At 45.5% G+C, this 21,731-nt stretch overlaps 1 protein-coding gene across 3 annotated transcripts in view; it reads left to right on the top strand.

The window, feature by feature from the left end:
- Positions 1-21,731, top strand: part of FBXO10 (F-box protein 10) — a 149,546-nt gene that overhangs the window by 34,969 nt on the left and 92,846 nt on the right. For all 3 annotated transcript variants that reach the window (XM_088460125.1, XM_088460124.1, XM_088460122.1), the window contains one exon: positions 17,283-17,432. In XM_088460125.1, coding sequence (XP_088316251.1) covers positions 17,283-17,432 — 150 coding nt within the window. The remainder of the gene's footprint in view (positions 1-17,282; positions 17,433-21,731) is intronic.

The raw sequence follows: 21,731 nt of genomic DNA, 5'->3' as shown, positions 1-21,731 counted from the left end.
TATAAATGAAAAAAAAGAAATGAGCTTGGTGACTAAGTGCTGTCAATGTGATAGTGTCCCCACTAGGCTGTTTTAGCCGGGCGCTGCGCCCTGCCCGATTTTGAAAAGCTAAAATGCGCCCTGCCCTAATGGCGGCACACTGCTGAAACAGACTGCCAGGTGCTGTCCCCACCCACAGGTCACAGTGTCCTACGCAGGGCCGGATTAAGGCTTGTGGGGGCCCCATCGATAAAATTGCTACGGCCCCACACAACGACTGCTATGCCCATTGTCTCTGGACTCTCCACTGGCCGGCAAGGGTTGCAGTATAATACTTCATGTCCGCAACACTCCTGGGAACCGACTCCCAGCAGCATAGCGTACTTGATCTAGTACACTGCTATGTGCAAACGCAGGATTTTGAGTGTCTTTGGGTACATACCGCAGTTGATTACCGTGATATGTACCTAGAGTATTGCAAATGACAGTTCTTCTGATAAGAGCTGTCTTTTGTGATGGCTCCGGACAGATGAGCTTCTGGGTTTAACACCCAGAAGTCCCTCTGGCATGCTTCTGTGCATACGCAGGGCCACAGGGGGTGATGGGAGGGATCCGATCGGATCCCTCCCAAGGGGGAGCGTCCTGATAAGAAGCCCATAAGCTTCTATGTGGTAAAGCCACCTGAATATGGCGTTATCCATTAAAACTAAGCATTCCGGTGCTTTGTACATATGGGGAATGCGGTAAAACCCCCGAAAACTGCATTTTCTGGGGTTTTACCTCATTTTCCCCTTTAGTAAATGACACTCATAGAGCGGGAGAGGGGAGAGAGAGTGAGATCGAGCTAGGTAGATAGATAGATATGAGATAGATGGAGGGATAGGGATGAAGCTAGTGAGAGAAGCCATGAGCGAGTTAGAGAGAGAGGGGTGGAGGGCGGAATGGACAGTCCGGAGCACATACATATTTTCCTACCTCCATTTACAGCAACAGGCAGCAGCAGGGTGGGCTTCTAATGGGGGCAGGCGCTTCACTGCAATAGGCCCTGCCCCCTGCCAATACATCCGCGAATCGTGGCATTATGTCAGTGTGGGGGCGGGGCTTCCATCCTCTGCTGATGTCACGCTGTGTGATGGAGTGTGCTGTCACTGCAGTGCAGTTCTTATGCTGCTGGCTGTGATCGGGAGTCTGCCACGGAGGGTCCACAGTGGCCAGGAATGTTTTTGGCAGTGTGGGGGACCCCAATGTGTGGGGGCCCCCGGATGACCACCCCGTCCGCCCTGCCTATAATCCGGCCCTGCTCCTACGGAGGGGAAGTTTTGGTGAAGCAATCACCGACAGGTGAATAGATGCATCTGTTCATGCTGCAGGGAGAGCTTTGGGGCTGCCCCGCATCTCCGTGAGTGCTAGGCATGACCCTTACAGTGATGAAAAGGGGGTGCATCATGAGGACACACTCCATTTCCAAATGACCACCCCCTTTTTTGGGCACGCAAAATTGCCCTGTTCAGCGGCAAAAGCTCTGCCAGCCTGCGCTAGCGTGACCACTGTGACCTCACACAGATTGGGCTGTAGTACAGTATATATGGTGCGATTTAAAGGACATTTCATGATTTATATACATTCTGATTTTATTTAAAAAAAAAAAAAAAAAAACAGATTTAGAAATATGGCAGTTCCTAATGAGTAACTAATACATTGCTCACAGAGCTGCAATATAAAATAAAGATTGCAATTCCTGCTCTACTAAAATATAAAAAATATTTTACACCTTTAACTGTAATGATATGTTATGTAAATGAATGTTTTCAATAAAACATTGCTATTGTGTAAAATATATTACACAAACTCCTCATCTGTGTGGCACTCCACGCAAATGAAAGACTCAATAGTCGTGGCTTCTAAGGTCAATGTTTCAATGCCTATGTGGTTGGCATTTTCATCAGGACATATCACATAGGCATTGAAACGTTCACCTTTGAAGCCACGACTATTGAGTCTTTCTTTTGCGTGGAGTGCCACACAGATGAGGGGTTTGTGCATACATACATGAGTGTGGGCAACCAGCTAAGCAACGCTTTTTCCAAGGAGTGCCGGATCTGATGGTGGTGTGTGTGTGTGTGTGTGTATGTATGTATATGTGTATGTATGTGTATGTGTGTATATATATATATATATATATATATATATTGGGGTATGGTTCGGCACTCAATATTCTCCAAAAAAAGATATGATACCTGGGTGCTCGCACAAAAAAAGTATAAATGTCCAGGGTGTGCTGTCATGGAACAAGACAGACCACAGCGCGTCACTCCAGGATTTAGGAAATGATACTGTTTATTCAACGTTTCAAGGCCCTACCGGCCCCGTCGTCAGGAATACAAACACAGATATGCACAAACCAGACACTTGCCTAAATACCCCACCCGATCAGAGAGAAAGAGTGACGAGCTTCTCCACAGTCGCGTTCACGTGTCCGGAGGGCGCGGGTCGCCCGGTGATGACATCACCCGTCTCACCTCGGGCGGTTGTCAAGGCAACCTGAGACGCTACTGCGGCCGGGCGCTGACATAATGTACGGCAGTACCCGGAGCCGCGATCACGTGACCAGAGGGCAAGGGTGCTCCTGGGGATGACATATCCCAGCTCACCTCCGGAGGTTGAAGTGCCAACCTAAAACGTTCCAGCGGCTGTGGAGAGTCTGTAGAAAAGAAAAATAGAGGAGTGAAATAAAGAGACCCAAAGTCCCTGTATATAATGACCATAATTACATGAACCCACAAATCTACAGTCAAATACAAAAACAAGAAGAATAACTAAAAGTGAAGAATGAAAACAATACAGTGATAAAAGTATATGAACATGCAGATAATGCCTAACGATGAAGTAGATGAAAAGCAAGTACAAAACGGTTAATCAAAAGGGAAAAGTGACTCAACAGTCACACTCTGAGCCAGTATTGTATGATGTCTAGAGTAAAATTGAAGTATTCTAATAGTAAATAAATATGCAGAATGGGAAACACACATATGAAAAGGACATGAAATGAGGCATAGACAATGATACAGAATTAGATGAATGAATTCCAGGCAATCCGTTCGTTTAGTGCCCCAGGTTGTGTTGTGTTCATCCGTAGTATCCATCTCGCCTCCAATCTCGTAAGAGCACCCACACGATCACCACCCCTTGATAATGCAGGGATGTGGTCGATAATTTTGTAACGCAGGGTAGATAATTGATGTCCTGCAGTTTTAAAATGCTTTGCCACCGGCTGATCCACATCTCTTCCATTTAGCGCCAGTCGTATGGCAGATCGATGTAAAGCCATCCGCTCTTTAAAGGTTCTGGAGGTCATACCGATGTAGCATAAGGCACAAGGGCACGTGATCAAATATATTACAAACTTAGACGTGCACGTCAATATGTGTCTGATTTTAAAAGTTTTGCCCGTGTGTGGGTGCTGGAAGGTGTTTCCAGTTTGTAAATAACTGCAAGTGACGCAAGATGGACATTTGTAACATCCAGGTTTCTTATATGACGTGTTTTCAATGTCTGGATGGTGCCCAGTAATATCCGTATGGACCAATAGGTCTCTGAGGTTTTTTCCCCGCCTGTAGCACATCATTGGATGCTTGTTGTGTAAACTTGTGAGATCTTGGTCACTGGCAACAATTGGCCATAATGCTCTTGCAGCCTTGGGAAGTACCCCACTGGCAGTAGAAAACGTGGTTACCCAGGGAAAACGATCTTGCTTTATTTTTTTAGGTTTGGTTAGTAGAAGATCTACCCTATTAAGAGAAAGTACCCGTTGCTTCGCTGATAGCAACTGCTTTAAAGGATAACCCCGTGTACGGAATTTATGTATCACGTCATCCAAGCTGGCTGGTAGCTCATCCCAGTTACTAGTGATGCGTGCAGTTCTTAACATCTGGGAATATGGTAAACCCCTCTTAAGGGATGGTGGATGATGGCTACCTGCAGTGAGGAGTGTATTCCTGTCTGTGTCCTGGTGAAAAACGGCAGTGGAGATGTAACCATTGGAGACATTGATTTTCACATCCAAAAAGTCAATTTCTGTAGCACTCAGCCTATACGTAAATTTTATAGCGGACGCCGAATCGTTAATAGCACTCAGTAGAGTATCAAATAGCTCTGTGCCGCCAGCCCACAGCATGAAAATGTCATCTATATAACGTGTGTACAGTTTGATGTGTTGGCTAAACATAGCAGACTGAAGGTATAACTCCCGTTCTTGTTGGAACATGTAGATATTCGCATATGATGGGGCCACATTGGACCCCATCGCACATCCAGACTGTTGTAAGTAGTACTCCCCATCAAATAGAAAATAGTTGCAGGATAAGGTTAAAGCCAGCAGTTGTAAAAATAACTCTTGCTGGACTCCCTAATACAGCCACATGTTATACAACAACCTACATGTCTGAAAGATACAACTATGTTTCTAAACCTATTAAACTGCCCCCTGCCAATACATCCGCGAATCGTGGCATTATGTCAGTGTGGGGGCGGGGCTTCCATCCTCTGCTGATGCCAACACATCAAACTGTACACACGTTATATAGATGACATTTTCATGCTGTGGGCTGGCGGCACAGAGCTATTTGATACTCTACTGAGTGCTATTAACGATTCGGCGTCCCCTATAAAATTTACGTATAGGCTGAGTGCTACAGAAATTGACTTTTTGGATGTGAAAATCAATGTCTCCAATGGTTACATCTCCACTGCCGTTTTTCACCAGGACACAGACAGGAATACACTCCTCACTGCAGGTAACCATCATCCACCATCCCTTAAGAGGGGTTTACCATATTCCCAGGTGTTAAGAACTGCACGCATCACTAGTAACTGGGATGAGCTACCAGCCAGCTTGGATGACGTGATACATAAATTCCGTACACGGGGTTATCCTTTAAAGCAGTTGCTATCAGCGAAGCAACGGGTACTTTCTCTTAATAGGGTAGATCTTCTACTAACCAAACCTAAAAAAATAAAGCAAGATCGTTTTCCCTGGGTAACCACGTTTTCTACTGCCAGTGGGGTACTTCCCAAGGCTGCAAGAGCATTATGGCCAATTGTTGCCAGTGACCAAGATCTCACAAGTTTACACAACAAGCATCCAATGATGTGCTACAGGCGGGGAAAAAACCTCAGAGACCTATTGGTCCATACAGATATTACTGGGCACCATCCAGACATTGAAAACACGTCATATAAGAAACCTGGATGTTACAAATGTCCATCTTGCGTCACTTGCAGTTATTTACAAACTGGAAACACCTTCCAGCACCCACACACGGGCAAAACTTTTAAAATCAGACACATATTGACGTGCACGTCTAAGTTTGTAATATATTTGATCACGTGCCCTTGTGCCTTATGCTACATCGGTATGACCTCCAGAACCTTTAAGAGCGGATGGCTTTACATCGATCTGCCATACGACACTGGCTAAATGGAAGAGATGTGGATCAGCCGGTGGCAAAGCATTTTAAAACTGCAGGACATCAATTATCTACCCTGCGTTACAAAATTATCGACCACATCCCTGCATTATCGAGGGGTGGTGATCGTGTGGGTGCTCTTACGAGATTGGAGGCGAGATGGATACTACGGATGAACACAACACAACCTGGGGCACTAAACGAACGGATTGCCTGGAATTCATTCATCTAATTCTGTATCATTGTCTATGCCTCATTTCATGTCCTTTTCATATGTGTGTTTCCCATTCTGCATATTTATTTACTATTAGAATACTTCAATTTTACTCTAGACATCATACAATACTGGCTCAGAGTGTGACTGTTGAGTCACTTTTCCCTTTTGATTAACCGTTTTGTACTTGCTTTTCATCTACTTCATCGTTAGGCATTATCTGCATGTTCATATACTTTTATCACTGTATTGTTTTCATTCTTCACTTTTAGTTATTCTTCTTGTTTTTGTATTTGACTGTAGATTTGTGGGTTCATGTAATTATGGTCATTATATACAGGGACTTTGGGTCTCTTTATTTCACTCCTCTATTTTTCTTTTCTACAGACTCTCCACAGCCGCTGGAACGTTTTAGGTTGGCACTTCAACCTCCGGAGGTGAGCTGGGATATGTCATCCCCAGGAGCACCCTTGCCCTCTGGTCACGTGATCGCGGCTCCGGGTACTGCCGTACATTATGTCAGCGCCCGGCCGCAGTAGCGTCTCAGGTTGCCTTGACAACCGCCCGAGGTGAGACGGGTGATGTCATCACCGGGCGACCCGCGCCCTCCGGACACGTGAACGCGACTGTGGAGAAGCTCGTCACTCTTTCTCTCTGATCGGGTGGGGTATTTAGGTAAGTGTCTGGTTTGTGCATATCTGTGTTTGTATTCCTGACGACGGGGCCGGTAGGGCCTTGAAACGTTGAATAAACAGTATCATTTCCTAAATCCTGGAGTGACGCGCTGTGGTCTGTCTTGTTCCATGACAGCACACCCTGGAGATAGAGATATATATATATATATATATATATCTCTATCTCTCTCTCTCTCTAGGTTGTAGAACAGTCACCAAGTCTAACACATTAAAGGTCATTTACCAAGTGGAACATTGAGTGCAAGCAGGGCAAATGTAATTTCTCTTTTTGTGACATTGTGCACCTTCATAGTGCCATTAAAAAAATTCTGGTACAGACCCTGAAGAGATCAGCTCTTCATGACATGAGTCAGATATTTGTAAGCACATTGTATTGTCATTTTGCTACAGGCTTTAACATTCCTTGCGCAGCACAAATGATTACAGCTTATTTGCAGTTTTTTGCAGCTGCAGTATTCTTGTGCAGAAACGCAGTATACAGATGTGTCCTCATACACCTAACCTCACTACGCCATACTGCGCAAGACGCTCGTCATGACTCAGCCACTCCGAGAGGTTTGGCATACCAGGAATTGGCTTTAAACATGTACAAAGTCACAGATGATGGAACATAGGACCTTATTCAGAGTCGGTCACGAGCGCTCAGACTCGATGTTGGTCCACAGGGCATGCGCTCGAAGCAGACTGAGCGAGCTGTCGATGTTGATTGACAGCTCGCTCCGTTTGCTGGGCGGGCAGGGAACGCTTGCCGTTTTGTGGGCGTCCCCACTGACATCATCAGTGATGTCAGTGGGGAGCTTCCTGCTCAAACAGAGCAGGAAGCTCCCTGGGGCTTAAGGTTGACGAGACCCTACCCTAGGGTAAGCCCCGATGGTCGCGATGGTCTTGACCATCGAGACCATCTCCCTTAGCGGTCGTTAGAGCTGTGGGAGTTAACCCACAGCTTAACGACCGACATGGAGGCGGCCGTTCAGGATGCAAGCGGCCGCCCTGTTTCTGAGCGACCGCTTGCATCCTACGACCGCCTCTGAATGAGGCCCATAGTGTGGGAAAAATCAGCGGCATTGTAGCAATTCAAATATAGATTCAAACTCATTTGCACACAAATGTACAAATGTCACACATCATATTGATTAGTGTAATCTAGCAAAGTTATTTTGTTGCTTCCAGGTGTTTTGTTTGTGTGAATAAGACACACATGGCATGGCTGAGTTGCACGAGATCTAATGCACAGAGAGGGGCTGTTTGGTTCGACTGAAGCCACAGTGTATTGTATCACATCTGTATTTGTCCTGTATAAATTTAGTATTATGAGATCTAGTTGTGTACTGAGCACAATATCTTGTGTTGTCTTGGACCAGCAATAATTTAGGACATTACAGTACACGTAAGCAGTTCTACTGTATGTATTGTCTGATAACTACATGGGATACTTGATAGAGCCACACTTATTTGTCGATTGAGCCGAGGTACTCCAGCTCTGTGCATGTGAAAATGTCAGCATTTTAGTAATTCAAAGCATATTGAGTTGGTAGGGTGAACCTGAAGGCGTTGCCTTCATTTACAGAGAGCTCTTAGACTTTTCTGAGAGCAAATAGGCGATAGACTTTTAGAGCGAGTCCATGTATGGCTTGAGGCGGATGACCTACCTTGTACCAGTGGTTCCCAAAATGGGAGCCGCAGGGCATATGCATGGATGCCACAAGTTTGTGCTTCCGGACCAAATCAAATTATTTATGGTCAATTTGCTAGGCAAAACCAGTGCTAGCGACTGCCAATCATAAAATATATGGACAAGCTGAAGCGCAACCCTGTCCTCACCATAGAACTGAACCTGAGGAAGACTGGTAAGCACAATTTACCTAAATCAATAATTTATTTCTGAATTTCTCAATAAGAAACTTTTGGCCTATGGGTGCTGTGGAAACAATACTGATACTTTAGTGGGCTGTGATCCCGAAAAGTTTGGAAAACCACTGGGTTACACAATATTGGGGCCTATAACTACTCAACACAATGAGACACTTTATTGGTATAAGAGTCAAACAAGCCATTAAATTAGTCATTTTGGAATTTGCTAATGTAAAGTGGAAAGCAGTACTTTTGGTCAGGTTATGCTTTGTGTTCAGTTGGTGCACTCAAGTCGGGGTTCACTAATTTTAAATTGTAACAGCAATCAAATCTGTCTTATGTTTAGTGTTCATTCTAGCACCCTGTGTCACAACTCGTGCAGTTCCTCTGTCCTACCTGGGGTGTCACTCTCTGCTCTGGTACTTCTAGACTCTGGTCTGCATCTCAGCAGTTTGTTTTATCAGCTAAGTGTGCTAGAAGTACCGGAGCAGAGTGACACCCCATGTAGGAAAGAGGAACTACACAGGTTATGAAAGGTGCGGGGTGCTAGAATGAAGACTATGGGCCAGATGTACTAAGCTCTGGGAAGTGATAAAGTGAAGAGTGATAAACCACCAGCCAGTCAGCTCCCAACTGTCATTTTTCAGACACAGTCTGTAACATGACAGTTGGGAGCTGAGTGGTTGGTCGTTTATCACTCTCCAGTTTATCACTTTTCAGAGCTTAGTACATCTGCCCCTATATGTTTACTTGGGCTGAGAAATAAGGTAAAATTATCAATCGTGTCAACTATGGGGAAACAACAATGTGTGTTAAAGATTTCTACTGGAAAAAAATCTGTCAAGGGAAAGTTTGTACTTCTGATGCCTTGTATCCATTAGGCGATTAAAATGAGCGATTGAACGATAACTACATCGTTATCGTTCAATCGCTCATTAATTGTTCACAAATCGGGTATGAAAATGTTGAAAATGACCAGTGATGCGCGCTCCCGCTGGTCGTTTTCGACATCAATCATCGCCAGAACATGCTGGTCAGTCTGCTGATAATGACAAATTGGGCATGTTTGGGGATGAGGGAGGGTGCCTGCACTGAACGACATATCGAGAAATGTAGGCACAGCACAGGATGAGGAACGTCTGTACGATTACAATATTGTAATTGTACTGTCGTTCCTTTATCGGCAAGTGGATACGCACCTTGAGAGTCTTACCCTCATGTGAGGTACATGGCTGATAGATGTGTAAATATGATGTAATGTGTATTTATATTACGCCCAAGCAGGTGCCATTGCTCAAAAGGAGAAACACAAATGAAGAGACTAGAAATCTCAATTATAAACATGCTGAGTGCCTTCTGTGCTAGTGAAAAAGTAAATACTTAGGCAGTGCAAAAAGGTGAAAATACAATATTCCTCTGTGCAAGGTGCTTTTATAAAATGATTTAGAACTGGTAAGTTTAATGAGAATGATTAGTAGAAAGGTACACTGTGTGTGGTTTGTGTACACTCGATTTTGTTCACTATTACCCCTTTTACACAGAGCTAAAACCCGGGTTATTGCAGGGTTAACCCGGGTAGCTCCTTGGTGTAAAAGGGGACAGGGTTGGATTCCTGGGTTGAGTGACCCAGCAATCCAACCCAGGTAACTTGCAGGTTGTAACACAGGAACAACCCGAGAAACCCTGCAGTGTAAATGGGTACCCCGAGTCATTTGACCCGGCTCCCATTTATGGCATGGGGACTTCTGGGTTTCTCGGCGTTTGGAGATGATGTCATCTCCAAGCGCCAGGAGAAGTGTTCCACTGCACCCGTGTGCAGTGTGAACGGCGCCGATTCGGGAATAATCCGGATCGGCGCCACAGTAGGAAGTGTCTGTCCTGGGTCTGACCCATTTTGGAACTGTGGGCCTGATTCAGACCCGCTCGCGTGCGCTGAGCGCCCGCAAGCGGGTCGATGTTGGCCCAGTACGCATGCGCACGACGGAGCCGGCTCCGTCGTGCGCTTGCACAAGACCCGGATAGCGACTGGCAAACCGTCGCTCCGGGTCTCGTACCAAAGGGGGCGTGCTGTCGATGTTGAGTGACAGCATGCCCCCTTTGGTGGGCGTGCCGGGGGCGTGGCTGCCCAGACGGAGGTGTTTCCATGGGAACGCCTACCGTCTGGGGCTGGCCCCACTGACATCACAAGTGATGTCAGTGGGAGAGCTTTCGGCTCTGTTTGAGCCGAAAGCACTCCAGGGCTTGCGGCAACGAGACCCTACCACAAGGGTCTCGTCGCAAGCCCGATGGTCGCGATGGTCTTGACCATCGCGACCATCTTCCTGGCCGCTCGCTATAGCTGTGGGTGGTCACCCACAGCTATACGAGCGGCCAGGAGACCGCTCTAAAAATCAAGAAGGACGGCCCTGATTCAGAGTGAGCATCCGGCTCTGAATCAGGGCCTGTGTTCCAAATCTCGGATCAGACCCAGCAGTATATGTTTGTGATTACTTTTTCTATGGTTGATTGGTCCTCTTTGTGTAAAGTTTACTGTATATTTGTAGATTGTGAGTATGGATCCCTTATATGTTGAGTAGTGTGCATGTGTTTTTTAGGTGTGCAATTTGAAATACAGTTTGCCCCTGTCCTTAATTTTGTGTATTACCCAAGGGTGAAAATTTGTCCCTGGAAATATGTTTAGTACTACTCAATTGCTTTAGTTTGAATGTTGATATCCATTTTACTGTGTATGTTTAAGCAAATTGATCTTTAAATATGAGACTCTAAAGAGCATTAAAATTGCATTATGGTCATACCCAGTATTTAGGTTATGTTGAGTAGGTGTAGACTTCTATTTGTGTATACAGTGTAACCAGGGGCATAATGTGCAGACACTTGGCCCCACAGTAAAAATTGGAAGAGGGTGGGCAATACATAGCCACTTACTGCTCTGAAGTTTACACTGTGATATCCCAAAAAATGTGAAGCCCGGTTGGGATTTAACTGCATTCACTCAGGGGCGGATTGGGCCACCGGGAGATCGGGAGATTTCCCACTGGGCCAGACCCCTTTTTTACTGGGTTAAAGGGGGGGAAACCTATCTGACAGGGCCACCTGCAAACGATTGGACAATCAGTTATTGTCAGTGGCTGCATAGATCCGATCAGCGGTGCCCCTCTCTGTCAGAACCGCGGCTGCCCAGCACTACTCTCTGAGGCTAGCTGTGCATGCCTGCGCCGCGGTCAGTGACAACAAGCAGCCTGCGCCTGGTGTGCCAGTGTTACTACACACACTGACTGGCCGCGCAGGCTGCAGGGGAAGATGGGGCGGGCCGTGGACATATGAGGAGCAGCAGCTGGAACACACTGTGGACAAGCTGAACTGGATGTCCCTACCTACCCTATCTGCTCCTACTTGGCCCACCTCTTAGACACAAAAGGCAGGAGTCAGAACCTACTTCCTCTGCCCTGGACGGAGAGGGTGGAGGCTGGGAGCAGTGACCAGTGAGCACCATGAAGCAGGCTAGCAGCACACTGTAGCCAGAAGACCTCCGTTCAGCAACAGGCAATTAGTGAGGGTGAAAGGGGCTGGATGTCTGGGTGGTGTTAGTGTATGAGGGGGTGTCTGGGTGTTCATAGTGTAGGAAGGAGTGTCGGTAGTGTATGGGGGGGTGTTTGGGTGCTGGTAGTGTGGGAGGGGGTTGCCTGGGTGCTGGTATTGTAGGAGGGGGGGGTATCTGGGTCCTGGCAATGTAGGAGGGGTTGTATGGGTGTTGGTAGTGTAGGAGGGGGGTGTCTGGGTGTTGGTGGTGTAGGGAGGGTTGTCTGGGTGTTGGTAGTGTTTGGGGGGTGTCTGAAATCTTCTGGGGTGTTGATAGTAAATGAAGGTGGGTGTCTGGGTGCTGCAGGAGTGTTGGTAGTGAATGAGGAGAGGTGTGTCTGGGCTGTGCATTTGTGGTGAATGTGGGAGGGTGATTGGGAGCTGCTGGGGTGTCGTTGGTGAATGAGGGAAGAGGGGAGTCATTGGTGAATGAGGGGAGTGCCTGGCTGCCGCTGGGGTGTTGGTAATGAATGAATGTGTGTGCTAGTTGGGGGGCACCAGCCACTATTTTGCCTCCATAGGCCTCTTATGAACTTGCGCTTCTCACACTAATCATCTCCTATTCAATCAGGAACAGAATGTCACCTCAAGCCAGTGCATTCGTTGCCTCCCTTCTCTGACATAATTGCTGGTAGATTACTATGTAAGTACTTATGCTTTGTGACAATCACAAATATATTGCATGTTATACTGTCCTTTTGGTGTTGCAACATGTTAATATTCAGCAATAAAATGTGCATATGATTAACATGTTGAAGGTGACTGTGACGCTTCCCAGCCATTGTTTCACACTCATATAGTTGAAACATATGTGTTACTTTGCAAGGTAATGAAAATGGCATTTGTGTTGAATTTGGCACCTTGTCCATGTTATATACAGTAAAGTATACACTATAAGCATTTGACTGACAAGCTACCAAACAATCAGCCACATCAACATACATATATTGTGTCAGTGTGACCGCAGAACCGCTTTCTGAAACTAGCTGAGCCACCACTGTGAGTGAGGGAGGATGACGAAGGAGAGAATGTGGTGGGGGTATGAGGGAAGGAGGATGATAGAGGAGAGGATGTGGCCAGGGTATAAGGGAAGGATGAAGGAGGAGAGGATGTGGCCGGCCAATGAGGGAAAGAGTATGATGGAGGAGAGCATGTGGCCGGCCAATGAGGGAAGGAGGTGGATGGAGGAGAGGATGTGGCCGGCCAATGACGGAAGGTGGATGATGGAGGAGAGAATGTGGACAGGGTATGAGGGAAGAAGGATGATGGAGGAGAGGCTGTGGCCGGGTTGCGAGGGAAGGAAGATGATGGGGGAGAGGATGTGGCCGCGGTGTGAGGGAAGGAGGATGATGGGGGAGAGGATGTGGCCGCGGTATGAGAGGAGGATGATGGAGGAGAGGATGTGGCAGGGGTGTGAGGGAAGGAGGATGATCGGGGAGAGGATAAGGCAGTGATGTGCAGTCAGGTGAGGCAGAGCCTTTCTTGTCATACTTAGGTATACTTCAGAGTTTTGACTATAAAAATGATAAGAAAATATTATAAATATCTTCTTTGTATTATTCTAATTATTTTTATAGTCAAAACTCTGCAGTAAAAGTGTATGGCAGGTGAGGCACTGCCTCCCCTGTCTACCTTTTTCGCACATCCCTGATCAAAACTCACCTCATTTCCAGCAATATATACTGCTGCACCTTTGTATAATGCCCACATGAACCCTTGGGTTCATATATGTATCTGTAAATCTGGCTCTGATACTAGCCAGTGCCTCCCCAGCCATTTACCTCACCGCATGTCACTGGGATAAGGCGGGGATGTGAGGGAAGAGGAGAATCAGTAACTTATCAACCATTAGGTAGACCAGTCTGCAGCCTCGGGCCTGGTTGAGCACCAACCCTCCTTATTAGGGCATAGCCTGAGCAATCATGGTCAACTTTGAGATGTACCCAGCTCCTCCCAGTACTTTCAGCTTTGTGACACTGGAATTGGCACGTTATTGTAGAGTTGCTGTCATCTGGACTGTAAAGAAGATGCAGGGGTCTATGTACTAAGCCTTGGAGAGGGAATTGTTCTGACATACCGATGCCCGAAGACAGAAGAATGAAGATCCCAACAGGGTAAGTATTTAAGCTATCCCTAACCCTTTACCCCCCTAACCCTCCCTTAGGGGTGCCTAACCCTAACCCCCACCATGGGTGCCTAAACCTCACCCCTCCTCCCCGCACCCTAAACCTAACCCTCCCGGGGGGTGCCTAACCCTAACCTCCCCCCAGTGCCTAACCCTAACCCCCCCTTTCCCTAGCCTAACCTTGCCTGGGGGGAGCCTAACCCTAAGTCCCCCCAGGGGTCCCTAAACCTAACCCCCCCCCATCCCCGGGCTAAGTGTATACTTACCCGGTAGAGAGGACGATCGATTCGGCGTTCCGGCGTCAGTATTTCGACGCCTATGTTAATTCCCTTGCCTGGATTGCAGCTGCCGGTCTCATAACTACATCCATTGGAGAGAGATAAAGTGGATGGGGATAAAGTACCAACCAATTAGCTCCTAACTGTCATTTTTCAAACAGTGACAGGAGCTGATAAGTTGGTACTTTATCTCCATTCACTTTTTCGCTCTTCAGAGCTGAGTACATAGATCCCGCAGAGCTCATAGGAAGAAATGTTATGTTAAGTAGTTAATACTAAATAAAAAGTTAATAAAAATATACTGCTACATTGGTTTCGAGAGCTGATGTTTTGAGGTAGACGGGAGTAGGGAGGGGGTACATGGGTTGCAAGGCTAGAGGAGAGGATTCATTGTATTGTTATGAGAAGAGACACTTAAGGGTACATTCTAAAACAGACAAGTGGTGGTGTTGCCCATAGCAACCAATCAGATTCCGTTTATAATTTTCTATTATGCAATAGAGTAATGATGGCTAGGATTCTTCATTTTGAGAAACTTTAGTACATCTATCCCTTAGCCTCTCACATCAGCATTATGCTAGGTACATATAGCAGGAGACAATATAGCAGTGAAGAGAACTTATCTTTGTTAGCAATTAAATAAAGTTGAGGGTGAAGGGGGCCAGAGTAACATTGAGTGACAGTGTCATAGTAATTAAAATGGGGGTGGGATCATTTCAATGTTGACCACAAAACTGAAGGAGGCATAGGCCTTATACCAGCTCTGGCTTTATTAGTGATGAAAAATAACTTATTACCCTCCTGACATATCATTTTTGCCCCTGCACATTGATTACCGCTCTTTGTCAGTCCCTTCCATATGCCTCTTATATGCCAGAATACCCCTTTATATGCCATCACACTCTTCCATAAACCCTTATATACCTTGAGCCAATCTTGATGCCCCATATATGCCATCAGACCTCGCCTCCTCCACAGACTCCACCCCCCATTTAGGGCTGCTTCAGAAATTTCCTGGGCTGGTTGTCCATCCCAATCCACCCCTGCATTCACCGGCCCCCATGCATGCTCAGAAGAGCAGAGCTTGGGTCCTCGAGTGGTTGCAGGTATCACTACTTCTTCCTAATCTCACCACCAGGACCTGCACCAGCTACATGGTGCTTTGACAATAAATATGCCCCAAAGTTTAATAGATTTGCATGACAAATATGTCCATTCATCTGGTCATGATGGGTAGGTGTACAGTTCTATGTCTGTATACAGTGTAGTTGAATTTTATTATAAACCTGTCCATGCACACACAGGGGAATCCATTGCTTAGTGAGCGACAGACTGCCAGCGTTTGGGGGTGGTATTGGGGAGTGGTCATAAAAACGCAGGCATGCCTGTCCGTTTAAACGCCATTACATTGGCGTGCATAAATTAGCCACTGCGATTGCATACACAGCTCTGCGTGTCAGAAAAGCACCCAAGGCTGCGGCAGGTCAGGGTAAGATGGCCGCCAATGTTCTTCGATGTTACTGATGTTAACATAGGTATGCGTCATCGTACGCAGGTGAGAAGGCAGCAGTGGGCATCTTTACGCTCAGATCAAATTTGCTGACATTTGAATATTTTTGCATCTCTATTGCGTATGAAAATGCAGTTGTGATCGCATTAGCGTCCGTCTCTGAATCAGGCCCTTAAAGTGGCTGGAGTTGATCGAAGTGGAGATATGGACAACTTTATGTGGCCCTTTTGCATGTCACATCAAAACTAAATCTTATCATGTTGTCATCATGAGGAATAATGTCTAATGTCGTCTACAATGCAAAAGACTGTTGCCGTAAATTAAAAATTGGTCCCGTGCGCGAAGTCATGGCAGGCCACTAGTTGATGATAAAGTAAGAGTTAAATATATTATTGACATAATACCCAATGATAAGGCAGGGTACAGCTATATAAGGTGTTGGTATGATGATCATGTCCCGTAGGAAGCAGGGCAAGTTCAGTAGGTGCAAACCAAAGGGATGTGTGAAGATAACCTTCACAACAGGCGCTTAATTAGGCAGTTTTTTCAACAGCAGCTATAATGAATGAGTATAGTCACACTCAATAGAAATGCAAAGAATAGATGGATACGGCGCTATGAGAACTACTGGTTAATTAACCAAGTGAAGTGCAATCAAAAAATTAATAACATCAATTATTTAATAATAGTTAAAAATATCAAACATAAAATGTGAGCCAATTGTACAATGCTACCCCTGTAGAAATTAGGTATACAAATGGATGAATATTTATGAATGTAGTCTCTGGGACTCCTTGGGATGACAGAAATAGGATGTTAAATGTTCCAAATGGATAAGTCTCTAACCAACTCACGATAATAGGGATCCGCAGTGTACTAGAGCGACATCATGCTCTGATAGTGTCCCTTGGAGTGGTGAAACTTTGCAGTCCAAATGATGGTTTAAACAAGGCTATGCTCGTCCATCTGTCCCCTGGTGATTGCCCAAACAAAGTTGTATGGTCCACGGAGTCTGTTCCAGATGAATATGACACCAATATAAACGGATAATCCAGATGTATCCTTCTGATATAAAGGGGTGCCAAAACACTGACTCGTTTCGCTGGGTAACCCCCAGCTTTATCAAAGGTGGTTCCGTAGGTATAGACTTTTATTGCTTAAAGAGCATTTTCTAAATTATTATCAGTGATCGTGTCACCTTAGGTAGGTGCTGAGAGGTAAGGGGGTTATATTCTGGTAATACTGTATTTTTATTTAAAGGGCATTGGACCTCCCACTGCACCAAAGAGCCAGAAGTACTTAAAGAGCATTACCAAGGTTTAGGAGGAAGTGTTTTCCTGTATTATCTTATCTGAATATCAGAATATGAATTATTATAGATAGCTGAAGTGATACAAAATATTATTGAGCATGGCATAAACCTTTATGAGGTACAGATGGCTTGGGTTAATTGCAAAGCCAATCCAAATTCTTTATTTAAGATGCAGTGTTGACTGTCTAGCATGTATCTTTCAGTTATACTGTATTTCAATGTTTGCATGATTGCATTTTTGCCAACACTCAGCCAGTGTAATTTCTATCATTAGGTTGTCATGTTAAAGAATGACATTTACCACTGTAAGGCATCAGGAGTTTTCCTACGTCTGGCAGCAGGAGGTCTCATAGCTGACAACAACATCCATTCAAACACAGAAGCAGGAGTGGATATCCGCAAAGGAGCCAATCCTGTGATACTGGTATGTGATACTGTAGAGTTTGCCCCTTATTTCTGCGGTGGGGAACCTTTTTTCTGCCTAGGGCCATTTTGATATATACTTTATAACATTATTTGCTGGCCCGGGACACCGGGATGTCACACGGGGCGGGGCCACACTCAACTGTGATTACAGCAATGCCCGGAACGTCCTGAGGATGCTCCGGGCAGCTGTAAGGGCAGCGATGTGTTCTAAGGACGCTCCAGGCAGCACTGCTGCATAGATTCTGGCTGCAGGGTGCCATTCTAGGCACCCTGCTAGCCAGATGAGGCTAGCAGAAAAAAGCTCGGATGGCCAGACCAAATGATTCTGCGGGCCTTATACGGCCCCCGGGCCTGAGGTTCCCCATCCCTGCCTTATTTATTCAAAGTCTGTCTATTGAAAGTGGAATGGTCTTTACCACTTGTGTAACGCAGATCACAAGTGGTAAACCATTTATTATTAATAGATGATGTCACCAGGCACATCATCCTGTGTGATCTGCATTCTGCTCCATTCCCTTCCTGACAGACAGATCACTTATGGATTGTGAATGGAATAGAATGTAAGTATCCTTGAGATTATTGTTCCATGTGTTAATATGATCTGTCCAGTCATCAATGCTGCAAAAAAAATATTGCCTTTTTAAAATACAAAAGTGCACCCAAAAAAGCCAGACGCATGTCTTTAGAATTGACTACAAGTAGTCTTATGTACCATGTATAGCGGATAATGCATATGATGTTACTTTAGAGTACGGTTTTATTGTATAAGGATTGGGGCAGCCCTACAATGAATAGCTGATTCCAGTAACGGGACACTAAACACACTATGGGGCAGCCTGCTGTTTCCAGCATGTGCATTGTCTTCTAGGCCCTGGTATAGACTCCAGTATGATTTGTAGTGCAGGGAGTGGCCAAAGCATTTGTAAGAAGCCGTAAATAATTTATTTTTCAAGCATTCAGTAAAATTTGTTGTGATCTCAGAGTTTGTATCTAGGGAACAAGGTATAGAGTAAAGTTTCCTAGTTTCTTTAAATATTAGAGGGGCTGCCCTGAACTTCGAGTGTGAGCAAATGCCTGCTTTGCCTGGCTTAGAGTCACGGAAAGTGGTTTCATGTTCATTTAAAGGGGGGTTACCATTTATTATTAAACCATACTTTATAGATGATGTTACCAGGCACATCATCCAAACAGCATTGTACATTGTGTACTGGGTCATACACTTCACATTGCACAGAAGTAGGATTTGTCCGTACACACAGAGAGCCAGTTAAGTACAGGGCAGCCTAAAGTAGGACATTATCCACCATACAGTACAGTGGGGACTGAGACTGAAAATAAGTTTCTATCTAAAGGAGGTTATTATGTAAGACGCTGTATGCTCAGATGTATCTAGATGAAAATAAGCCACAGCTGTGAAATGCTGTAATATTATTATGTAGGAAGACGGCCAGTGGCCTCCTTACATGAGGGCACCACTCTGAGTGCCATTAGTGCACTACATGGTCTGTGCATATAGATGTAAGAGCTGCTACGTAACTGACCCAGCATAGAATGGTGCAGGCACCATGATATATCCTTAGAGACTGCAGCCCAACATTCAGCGAGATTTAGGGGCTGATTCTGAAATGGTGACAGACGCCTTCTTATCTGCGTCTTTACCGCAATTGTGTCTGTGAATTTATGCTAATTTTGCTACAACGCCCTTCCCTGGTGTACATCTGTGCGTCAGCTTGTGCAAGGACTGTCATGTCCATTGCCAGCACTCTTAGGGGTAAATTTACTAAGAATCGAGTCTGGTCGATTTTGCAATCTCTGGAGAGTTTGGGCATTTTTTTCCACTCTCAAATTTACGAATGTAAAACTCGGGAGAGAGATCTCCTTTGCTATGGGAAAATACTGGAGAGTTAGCAAACTCTCTTCAATACACCATTGGCTAAACTCGAGAACCTTTTCACTAGTGAAGATAGGATTCGGAAATTTACCAAGATGAGAGTTTCTAAACTCTCATGAGAATGGACAACACTCCTGTAAAAATTTGTGAAATCAATTCACCTGCCTGTGACCTGTGAGTTTGCCAGTTACATACACAGATCAGTGTGATCAATGTATTATGTTTCTGCCTGTAAATAAAAAAAAAAAGTGTTATTTTTAATAAAAAAAATGACGTAGGGTTTCCCCCCCACAATAAGCCTAACCAGCACCGCTTGTCAGCCTGTCCTGCTACCTAAAATTACGGGGAACAAAACAAGTAGGGTTCCACCGTAATTTAGGTACCAGCACCAGGCTGCAGGGCCAGTCCTGGTTTTAAATATAGGGGGGAAAAATGCGTAGAGGTCCCCCTATATTTAAAACCAGCACCGGACCCAAAACGACCGGGGCGTAATGCCACAGCCAGGATATTATTACTGGGTCTCCAGGGCCAAAGCATTATCACCCCAAGCTGCTCAAGCCAAGCCGGGGATCTCAGGGGAGGTGGTGACCCCTAACAAAGGGGTCCCCCCTCTCCCGAAACACCAGGCTTAGTCTGAAGCCCGGGGTTCTTCCCCACACCCCTGGGCTGTGGGTACGGGGGTAATATTATGTAAAATCAAAGAAAACTATTGTATTTACAGTGGAACTACAAGTGCCAGCATGCCTGCTTTTTGGCACTTGTGGAACTACAAGTGCCAGCAGGCGGCCATCACCCGTACCTCCACTGTAAAATAAATAGTTAAAGACAAAACACACACACTGTAGACAGTACACGTTTAATACACACCTCATTCACACATGCTTACCTGTACCAGCTGGTCGGTCCACTTATCCCAAGTAGAAATCCGTTTGCATGGCCCTGCAAAAAAGATCCTATACTTCCCTACATCCTGGCGCTTCTCTCCGTAAGCATCCACGATCTTGTTAAAACAAAAAAACGACTTACCCGAACCAAGACATACAGATGTAAGTATATACTGTTACATATACTTACACCTCGCAAAATGACACATGACTGAAGTTATCTGAAATTTCTCATGGGCCGCTAGCCAATCAGCGGCCGCTTTACATGTAGCGACTGAAAGTAGAAAAGAGAAAACCATGCTCAAATAACAAGCGGCTATGTATAGGGATAGCTAAAGAAGGGTATTCCCACTCCTTCATCAAAATCACAGCATAACAAAACAATAAGCAATCCCTTCAACATGCACTATAGTATACATTTCATCAAAAGATCGTAGTTGATGTTCCTTGTAGTTTAAATTCCAATCTCCTAAAGTACCTCACTCATGGGACACCAATCCAGCTACCCACAAAATGAATGAGAGAGAGGGGAGATAGATAGAGATATATATATATATATATATATATATATATATATATATATATATCTATCTCTATCTATCTCTAACAAGGAGCATCAACTACGATAATGTATACTATAGCGCATGTTGAAGGGATTGCTTATTGTTTTGTTATGCTTTACATGTAGCGGCCGCTCATTGGCTGGGACCCACGTGGATTCCAGCCAGTGAGCGGCTGCTATGTGTGAAGCGGCCTCTGATTGGCTGGATGTGGGAATTCCCGTGACGTCCTGTCAGCTGGCATTCGAGGAAGTATCGTTATGTGTGGCTACACACATACCCATACTTGTCCGTCTGGCTTTGCGTAATTCGTTTTCTTGTTTTTCAAAGACCCCCCTGGATGCTACGGAGACCAGCGCAAGGATGGAGGTGAGTATAGGATCTTTGTTTCAGGTACTTCCATTAGAATCTACGGGGGCAAGGGGACAAAAACATCAGCAGGTAAGTATGTATGAGTGAGGTATGTGTGTAATAAACTGCTACTATCTAAGGTGTCTGTGTATTGTCTTTATTTAACTATTTATTTTACAGTGGAGATACGGGTGCTAGCCGCCTGCTGGCACCTGTAGTTCCACTGTAAAATACAAGAGTTTTCTTTGATTTTACACAACCCCGTACCCACAGCCCAGCGGTGTGGGGAAGAGCTCCGGGCTTCAGAACAAGCCTGGGGTTTCGGGAGAGAGGGGACTCCTTTTTTAGAGGGTCCCCACCTCCCCTAAGATCCCAGGCTTGGGGTGATAATGCTTTGGCACTGGAGACCTGGTAATAGGGTCTCCGGGCTGCGGCATTACACCCTGGTCGTTTTGGGTCCGGTGCTGGTTCTAAATATAGGGGGACCCCTACGCTTTTTTCCCCCTATATTTTAAGTCAGGACTGGCCCTGCAGCCTGGTGCTGGTACCTAAATTACGGTGGAACCCTACTGGTTTTGTTCCCCGTAATTTTAGGTAGCAGGACAAGCTGA

Source organism: Taudactylus pleione, unplaced genomic scaffold, assembly GCF_031769625.1.
Source record: "Taudactylus pleione unplaced genomic scaffold, aTauple2 ptg000967l, whole genome shotgun sequence".
Lineage (NCBI taxonomy): Eukaryota > Metazoa > Chordata > Amphibia > Anura > Myobatrachidae > Taudactylus > Taudactylus pleione.
Note: the sequence above shows the minus strand (reverse complement) of the source record. Positions and strands in the feature narration are given on the sequence as shown.